General features: G+C 41.6%; 1 protein-coding gene across 2 annotated transcripts in view; it reads left to right on the forward strand.

Moving 5' to 3' along the window:
* LOC147120907 (nuclear receptor-binding protein-like) overlaps positions 1-6,986 on the forward strand; it is an 84,996-nt gene extending 78,010 nt beyond the window's left edge. For both annotated transcript variants that reach the window (XM_085979395.1, XM_085979401.1), the window contains one exon: positions 494-6,986. In XM_085979395.1, coding sequence (XP_085835521.1) covers positions 494-592 — 99 coding nt within the window. In that variant the 3' untranslated portion in view covers positions 593-6,986. The remainder of the gene's footprint in view (positions 1-493) is intronic.
* Positions 6,987-10,016: the final 3,030 nt, after the last annotated feature.

The raw sequence follows: 10,016 nt of genomic DNA on the forward strand, positions 1-10,016 counted from the left end.
TCACACTTCTGGACATTGATGCTAAAATGTATGTATATGACAATGCACTAAATGTGATTTGTTTTTAAGGGAATTTTTGCAATTTTATTTTAAAAGTAAACTTTTTTTTAATGAAAGAACTTGTATTATAGACTGCTGGAATGCAGAAAGCAATTATGAGGATGACATTCATAGACCAATAACACATGTATTAACAGAAGTGTTATAATTATCGGAGCTATTTCTTGAATTTAAGATCGTCAATAATTGAAGGGAAGGGTGGGGTTTGTCTTTCACTGAGGGTGTTTGGAATTTTGAATTCTCTGCTGCAAACCATTGTTGAAGCAGAGGCCATACATTTTTTTGTATTAGATAGTTATTTGAGAACTATGGAAGGGTATGGAGCAAAAGTTTTAGTGGCAACACCAATTGAGGAATATTGCTCCTTTTTAAACATACAGCACGAATTTTGTTTCGGTTTTTGACGTGATTGCTTCCTACCTTTTTTGAACAGATTGATCAGAGCCGATTAACCACCTTGCTCGAAGATGCATTCAGCAAATTCTTCTACAACAGGAACGGCTCCCTCTCCGATGTCACAGTCTCTTCATAGCTTATACAAGAGTCGGCGTGTCTCGCAGCTACTTCATCACCGGTCTGAAACGGGCGAAAGATGACATCACAGGAAGCCACGCATTCTGGCTCAATTGCATGTTGTAGTATGGTGATGAGTTCCCAGCTACAAATGGTGAACGTCCCACCATTGAAAAGTTCTGTTGTCATGTCAGTATTATGTCCCATCTGTGCTTCACCCTGTGACTGTCGTATTTTGTTTAGCCGTATGACTCGCAAAGCGCTGCCACATTGGAAAGGCGCTTTTCTCTTAAACTGAGGTATAGGTGGGTTGGAAGTGGGGCGGGGGGGGGTTGCGAAGGCTGCTTAATCTGACGTGAGACTCCATGGGGGAAAAAAAGTGGGAGGTCTGCACGAAATGAAGTATCGCTCGATACGTTTTTGTGAACTCTTTCAATACGTTGTATCGCTTTATATATGCCAATGATGTGCATGTTTCTTCTATGTTGTATAATCTTTACACATTTGTTTTCCAAGATGCAGGATGCTGGGTGATTTGTTAATGACATCCTGACAGTGTTCCAGTAAACACACTTTTAAGAGGCCATCCCCGTGAGAAAGTTCCCACTACTTTTCAGTGTTGAAGTCTTCTTAAAATGGCATGGCTTTTGTGTACAAACAAAAGTGGGAAAAGCGATGGTTATAAAACCAATAGTTATCTAGTCTTTTTTTTTTTTTAAAGTGACCAGTTTAGTGAACATATCCAAATTGGTTCGTAAAATTTGGGTGAATTGTTCTGGATCGAAGCATAAAATTGAAATGTCCCACTGTCATTCCTCTGATGTGTAAAGAATTCCTGATCCACAAATGAAAGTTCATTGTAAATTAGTTACAAGTCTTGTTAGGATTCAACTGATACACCGGGGCTGCCTTCATTTTAATTGAATGCTTTATTGAAGCCTTCCTTTCCCCCACCCTCTTAAAGCTTTCTGTATGTAAAGCAGAACATTGATACAGACCTGTCATCCTTACTCTGTCGTATTTTGAGTTACGTGTGGTCGCGGTTGTGTCGTAGTTCCTGTTGGATGTTTTGATACAAGAGCACGCCATGGCAATCGCGTTGATCATTTGTTAGCCGTGTATTTCTGTGAGGTCAGTTGGCCAAAGGAGGGGTTGAGATCATTTGTGTTTTGTCTTCTATCTTGAGCCAAATAGTGCACAGTGACCATAATCTGACAAGGGCAGAGTTTCTTGGTTGTTTTATTTTGCGAGTAACAAGAAGGCTGAACTCCACTTGCAAGAACCTGTTTTGCCAGTAACCTTTTTCTGATAGCTTAGTCATAGTTTTTGTACAAGTTGTGGCATGTTTTCAACCCTTGCTGCACATAGACAATGGAAATCTGAGATAAAGGGAACTGAGCGATGGTAAGATAATCGTAGAAAAGAAAAATTCTGGGGGGTGGGAGAGCGGAGACTTCATTAGAATTGCTGTCGTTTTTGAGAATCGCAAAAACACTATTGTGGCATTGTTCAAAACCCTGTCTGCGTTTAATGCAGCATTCATTGAAGCAAATATACTGTACTGAAAAAGCAGTGCGTGGCTGTTCTTTTGTTATTAACCCTGCTGAATTGGGTAACACAACATTGTTTTGAATCCATGTATGGGCGAATGCTTTTCAAGTTTGCCCCCCCCCCCCCCCCCCCCCCCTTGCCTTGCAGCTTATGTGCATAAAAGTGGTTGGATATCAAAGAATGGTCATCCGTACCACAGTACCAGAACATTTTAAACGCCATTCCGTGCGTATTGAGGAGCATTGTTTGCCGTGAGTGTTTTTTTTTAAGAAAATCATCCTACTTTGTTTGAACGATTTGGTCTGCAATTCATTCATTCTTCTGTTCGGACAAAACTTTTTAGAGAGAGAGAGGTCAGCCATGGAACATTCAGGCAATCTATTTGAAAGTTTTCAAATTCAAAAATTATTGAAGTCTGGTATTTAGTTAAAATGTTTTGTGCAAATGGATTTTTTTTTAAAAAAGCAAAGTTTTCAGTCATACTAAAATTGTCTCCTGTTTGAGTTAAATAAAACTGGGACAACTAGTGTCCTGATACTGCGTCAAAGTCAAATCGTTCAGTCACCTTGACATGAAAGATCAGTGCAAAACTGGCGATGTTAACTACACATTGGGTGAGGGAGGCCAACAATGGCCAAGGTTGGATCTATCTGCAGTTTCGAGATTGTATCCCAGAATCCAAAAATCTCACTTTTCCAGTTCTACGGCTGCTTGGAACCTTTGAGGTCACCCTAAATTGCAGGCATTTGCCTTTTTTTTTTTACAGGTGTGAGAGAGCCTGAATCACTTGTCCTATGGGTGTAAGTCAGTTCTGCTAATCGTGGTCTTTTGCTTCAGTGAAAGTTTGTGTCTAACATGGTGAGCTTCTCTGTTTTGTGGCCATGCGGCTTCTTTGGGGAAAGCCCAGTCTTTGGTGCTAATCCTTAAACGGTGCATCATTGTGGGGTTTCTTTTTACGTCTAAACACATTATTGTGCAAAGTCATGAGCTATCCTGCTTGAGGAACAAAAGCACTTGGCAAAGGTGGAACTGATAGAATAAATATATATACACATATATATATATATATATATATATATAGATATATTCTCGCTTATCAATGTGCAAACTCTTTAAACCGGGGTGACAGAAGAATGCAAATAAGTTCAGTTACTTGTCTCCAGTTAAAGCTAATAAGGCTTGCAAGCCACTTAGAGCTACAATGGCTAAGTGAGCCTGCATTTAGCTACTTGAGAGAGTCCACAAATGCAAGAAGTTGCCTACTGCTTTTCTTCCTCTTTCTCGCTCCCCCCCCCCCAAAATTTTTTTCCCAAGTTATGTTATTGACATTGATTTGGCCTCCATCTGCCTTTCTAACAAAAACGAAGAATAAACTTCAGCAGCCCCTTCTCTGAATTTTACATTTAGTTCTCGAGGACAAGGGTGGACCGGGTTCCTAGTTTCTGTTCGTCACGTGGGGGATTTCCCGCTATCTCAGTTAATCTATATTTCACTGCATCTCACAGAATTTAAAGCATGGTCTGGGCTGGCAATGATTTTGGGCACCAGGTTGGGTGTGGTGCCACATACTGATTACTTATTGGCGTAACGACCATCGTTTCAAGTGGTCTGCACCCAAAGCACGGCACAGGTCAAAATTGCACCCCTGGTGAGAAATGCCTTTGTCTTTATTTTTTTTAAACTGTTACTTTAGATTGCACGCGACAGTATCTTGTCAGGGCAGAGATCTATTTTTAATGTGAATTTCACCATTAACTTGGGTTGCTCTCTCTCTTTCGTTCAGTAGTTAGTGTGTCACACAATAGAAGTTTAACTTGACTGCACTCCAAAAATGATGGGGCCCAGGAGCAACGTTCCCACTAAGCTAGCAATCTGGAGGTCCCACACAGGCCACTCGCCGGCTTTTCTATGGGGGCAAATGTGCATGCGCGAAAATTTGAATGGGCTGCGCAGCCACTTAAAGGGACCGCGCACCAAAACAAAAGGGAACATTGCCCAGTAGGTGAATAGTTTAGTTTATCTGTGGAGACTGATCGTTTTTTTTTTTAAACTGCATCTCCTTAGTTTAAAAAAAGGAAAACATTTGAATATTGTGCACAAAATCTGTTTTGGGTCCATCTCTATTGGAGCCATGGTTTCTTTTTTAATCCCTATTTCTTTCAAATTTTAAAGATTTGTGACTTAAAAATCAGATTAATTAGTTTTTGTTCCTGGAAAAAATACTTTAGTCCCTTGGACATTTCTTGGGGATTTGTTTTTTTGGAGGAGCAGGAAATGCTCAATGAAAAGCTTAGTCAATAAATATATTTCTCTCCGTAATCAGCAGAGTATTACAGGGTTACAACTCTGAGACGCTGCATTACTGGCTAGTGTAGCGGTTTCAGTGGAGCAGAACAGCAAGTTACCTGTGCATTTTGTGTCTCGTTTTGTCACATCCTTGCTGTTGCCACCTAACCACTTGTTAACTAAAACGGGAATAGTTGTAAAAATAATCTTTTTACTCCCTTTTTCCTATTTGTGACCAAAGGTCGAATGAGCAATGGTTTTGTTGTCTTATTATCTTAAAAGCTGGGGAGGGGGTGGGGAAGATATCAATAGGTTGGCTGCATTACTTGTATCATTTCCCTCTTTCAATCCATTAGTTATCCCTGTGATACTTGTGCCCTGCAAAGGAGGGGTGGTGAGGGGAGGGCAGTTATTCCGGTCACACATCATCACAAAACAATATGAGCAAGAGGTATAGGAGAAATGTTGAGATTTACCATTTTTGAAAGGCTGTAACCTAGTCTAGGAAAAAGAGGGAATTCTGCTGAATTACGTCCTACTAGCACAAGAAGTGGACGTAGTAATAAAACACAAAGATGCACATGGGATACTGTGGATTTTCCATTCTCAAATGATTGTAAGTGAAACCTTTGCACTGTTTACACGTTATCAATTTCTGAATGTGCTCTCAAGTGCTGTGATTTGGTCCGTTGACAAGATGGCAACGGTCCCTTCCCTCATAAGGGAGAAAAAATAATTCCAGGCTGGGATTGCTTTAGTTCCTTCAAACACTTCCTTCGGCAGCATTGGCTTCGGCTCTTGGGGTGCACTGGTACAGTTCATTCTACCTTGTTCGTCTTTGGAACTAATTGGTGTCTATCCTGGATTGATGGAAACCGATAAAATTGGGGGAGGCTCAATGTTTAGATAGTTGGGTCTTCGTTGAGCAGTAGTGGGCAAACACTCGCTGATGTCTTGTTTTCACACTGGGAAACTCAAAGATGAGCACAATGAGATCAGTCACCCAGGCCGAGGTCATTGGGATGTTACCACGTGAATGTCCTGTTGCTGTTTCAATCGCATAATGTTTAACTCAATAATGGGTGGTTACCACAGATGTGTTGCCCACTGACATCTAGTACTCCAGTATGATAGAATACACGCTTTATCGTACCCTTGATTGCATTGGATTGCCTATGGGATGGAGAGTTGCTTTTTGTTCCAAGACTTGTTGATCAGTTCTAAACCTGCCAAATAATTACAGCACATCTCATAAGTTAGTGCCTTATGAATATATGCCACCCAACAAAAGGTTGACTGGTAGATCAGTGTCCAATGTTCTGATGTCATTGAAATGTTATTGCCGGTCTTGGAGGGGGAGGAAACCCACACAACCAGTACATGTTACTCAACTCGCTATCCTGATCCTGGTTGTATTACAGCTAGTGATAAAGTTCAGACAGAAATCTCACAGTGGCTCCCACTGTCTTTAATATGGTGGGCATTCTGGAGATAACTACAAGATGCCAACGTTTTAAAACTTTCCCGGCTTAATTGCTCACGGTCGGTAATGCAGTGCAAGTTGATTGTTGAATTGGTGCATACAGGTTTTGCCTGTCAAATCCTGTTTCGTGTGAAATGTGCTGGTGTAGAAGGCACTTGCTCTTAAAATTTGGAAGTTTAAAAAAATATTCAGTAGCATTCTGTATTCCTGCTGTGTTCAGCAGCTGCTCATGATTGAAATCTCCAAATAGGCTTTTAAAAATGGGTTTGAGGGCACAGTGCATCGACGTACCAATGTAATGTACAACACTGGGCATGATTTGAATTACACAGGAGTTCCCAACTTTGGCTGATCCATGGAGAGAGACACTGAGCAGAAAGCTAACTACATCCCTGCAGTGATCCAGAATTTTTTTTTTGAAGAAAGATGCCTTCGGACTAGCTCCCATATGTCCTGGGGAGTCTCAAACGAGAGACAGGAGGGGACGTAATTGCAGATCTGGGTATGATTCAGACCAGAAATGCAGCATAATGTGGGGAATAATCAACTTCTTCCTAAGGCTTTGGGGGCTTGGCCTTGTATCCCCTTCTCTATTTCAAGCTATTTCTCACCCCCACCTCCCTGCCCTTCCCCAGGCAAAATGGAATACAAGCAAGAATGGAGACATCAATTTTAATTCAAAAGTTTTTGTAGATTCCCACAAACATTTAAGTAGGAAGTAACAAATGGGTGAGAGAAATGCTCAGAGTAATTGTATATGGGGGAGAGTCATAAAGCTGGTGTTGCCATAGTTTGTGTTTGAAGGGACGCAATTGTTTTTGCCCCAGTCCGAAGGAATAAAGGAAAAGCTTACTCATTAGCTTTGCACAATGTAGAGATGCCTTGCGATATTCTATTTGTTATACTAGTTCTGTATTGTACCAAAACCCTTATTTAAATGTGTAATGTGTAAATATGAAAATAGAAAGAACTTTGAAGGTGGGGTTGAAAGAACTTTCAACTATTTTTAAACTGGTCAGTCACACAACTTTCACATTTTGTTCAGCTTTGTTTTCCAGTTGTAAGCATCGTAAAATAAAAAAGTGCAAATTTCCATGTTGTAAGCAGACTTCTTGTCGGGAAAGGGGACGGATGCATTTTGTGCTCATTCAAAATTTCACCTCCGGAATACCCAATGGCTTAAGCTATAATGCTGGTTTCTCAGCTTTTATTGGTCTTTCTAGCAGTACAGGTGTATTATATAATGAGGCTTTCCGGTGTCCGCTTGGCTATAAGTGACATTGTAACATTGACACTTCTGAGAACCTTCTCCTTCTGAAGGTGTGTTTGCTAATTTCAGTAGGTTATTTTCATTACAACAGTGTCTGCATTTTTTGTTCCCCAATCATTAATCCCCTGTATTATTGGATTCCCTCAAATCAAATCAAATCAAATCAACTTTTATTGTCATTGTTAGTGCACAAGTGCAGTACAATGAAATGTAGGCTTGCGACTCCCGAGAGTGTACATTTAGATTAAGACATTTAAACATTCAACATACATTTGGCTTGTAATACATTAACATAAACATAGCCATAATAAAGTGCATTGGCAGATGTGCAGGCTTTAGAGTTTATTTGTGGAGTTCAGTAGGATGACAGCCCTGGGAAAGAAGCTGTTCCTAAATCTGGTCGTACGGGTGCGAATGCATGTGTAGCGTCTCCCAGATGGCAGGAGGGCGAACAGACTATGGCTGGGGTGGGTAGGGTCTTTGATGATGGACCGTGACCTCCGTAGACAGCGTTTCTGGTATATGTGCTCTATGGTCGGTAGCCGGGTGCTGGTAATGCGTTGGGCAGTTTTGACTACCCGCTGCAGGGCTTTCCGGTCATAGTAGCTACAGCTGCCATACCATACTGTGATACAGTTCGTCAGGATGCTCTCAACGTCAGCACTTCAAAGATTTTTTTTGTCCTTTTAATATCACTGTTATGGAACCATGTTTTTTTAACCGCAGTTTTCTGCCCTATTCTTCCCCCTCTGGCATTGTCTGCTTGTTGAGTTATGGTTTCACGGATGTTCGTTGCCTTCTGGTACCTTGTTAAAGTGACCATTATTCACATTGATAGCACCTCCCAAACCCGCGACCACTACCACTTAGAAGGACAAGGGCAGCAGGCGCATTGGAACACCACCACCTGATTTGCAAATATATCGGCCGTTTCTTCATCGTCGCTGAGTCGAAGTCCTGGAACTCCCTCCCTAACAGCACTGTGGGATTACCTTCACCACACGGATTGCAGCGGTTCAAGGAGGCAGTTCACCACCACTACCTTCTCGAGCAACTAGGGATGGGCAATAAATGCTGGCCTTGCCAGTGACACCCACATCCTGTGAATGAATAAAAACAACACTAACCTGCATTAGTAATGTTGTGCACTGTCAGTGTTTTGTCAACAAAAGCAAAATATTTTTGACCAACAGGGGGCGATACATACGCATCATACTCAGAACCATCCAAACCAAATATGGTAACGCTGAGGTTTGTTTGAAGATGCCAAACTGACCATCTCTTTTCACAGCTCAAATGAATAAGAAGCTTAGTATATGAACAGTGTCATTGCAAATCTTGGCATGTCTGAGGATGTTGCAGTGATTTTATTCCTGTCTATATTTTTGCACACTTGGCATGGTGTGTGTCCATCTCTCTCTGCCCAAGTGAGTCTGCACTGTTGATCTTTGTTGCCAAACATATTTCCTTAGATTTGAATGTACCCCATGTGGCATAGCGCTGATTGAGTTTCCACAGGCTTGAACGCATAATCTGGGCTGCCTCTCCAGTGCAGTACTAAGGAAGTGCAGCACTGTCAGAGGTGCCGTATTTCAGATGAGACGTTAAACCAGAGACGTCTGCTCTCGCGGGTGGATGTAGAAGTTCCCATGGTACTAGAGCAGGGGAGTTTTCCCAGTGTCCTGGCTGACACTTATCCCTCGACCGACAGCTAAAACAGATGATCATTCATTTCAGTGCAGTTTGTGGGAGCTTGCTGTGTGCGAATTGACGACCACATTTCCTACATTGTAACGGTGAGGACACTTCAAAAGTACTTGATTAGCTGTCAAGTGCTTTGGGAAACCAAGTAACCGCCTACACCCTTGCACTATAGCACTGAGTGGGATCTGACTACTTTCTCACTGACACTGACTGCACACCTTTGCACTGTCACTGACTGACCACACCTTTGCACTGTCATTGACTGCACACCTTTGCACTGTAACACAGCTGAATCTGATTAAATCCTGTAAACTATTCATCTTTGTTCTAATCAGCTGTGAATTTGATTGAATCAGCATTAATGACCTGTTTTTAAAATGCTAAAGATCTAAGCAATGCAAACATCAAATTGTGTAAAATCTATTCCTAATTATGCAACATATATTACAATGCTGCTGGTGGGGTTTTTCCCAGCTCTTGGAGGCGCTTGTATGACTCAACAGTGATTAACAGCATTCGCTGCCAATCAAAAGGTATAGTTCCATGGGCACCAGAACATCACTCCAACCTCACTCAAATGATCGATCTTCACATGATATGGGGAGTAAAACGGCTCGGCCTGATCCTGTACTCACTCAACAGGTACAAAGCAACACCTAATAATAACTTGTCATTTTAATGTTCATTTAACATAATAAAAATGCACGAATGCTTTACAAAAGTGAAACTGGAGCAGTGGTAGAATTGAGGAGGTGACCAAAGGCATGGTTTTTGGTTTTAAGAAGGCTTTCGGAAGAGGGAGAAAGAGTTATATGGAGTGAATTAGGGAGAGGGGCTCAGTGTGTGGGGTTCTACAAACAAAAGTGGAGAATGCACTCTTGTAAGGGGTGTCCATCTGTAGTGTAACCCTTGGGTAATTTTCACCTTCCTGTGTTGCGGAGTGAGATTGTACTTCCCCACGTCTGCAGCAGCTAAGTCAGTACAGGGAGTGAATCGGACATGGGCCATTGCAGGTATGTATCTGTTTGGCTCATCTAATGAGCCATTGAGGGAGCTCTGTCACACCTACACATGAATCACAACTTTAACTCTATTTGTGTCAGCTACTTTTGAGATCAATTTTTAAACACATTGGTGTGGCTTAGTACA

The sequence above is a fragment of the Somniosus microcephalus genome, chromosome 3 (genome assembly GCF_052327205.1).
Source record: "Somniosus microcephalus isolate GS21.2 chromosome 3, FLI_Smic_1.0, whole genome shotgun sequence".
Taxonomy (NCBI): Eukaryota; Metazoa; Chordata; class Chondrichthyes; order Squaliformes; family Somniosidae; genus Somniosus; species Somniosus microcephalus.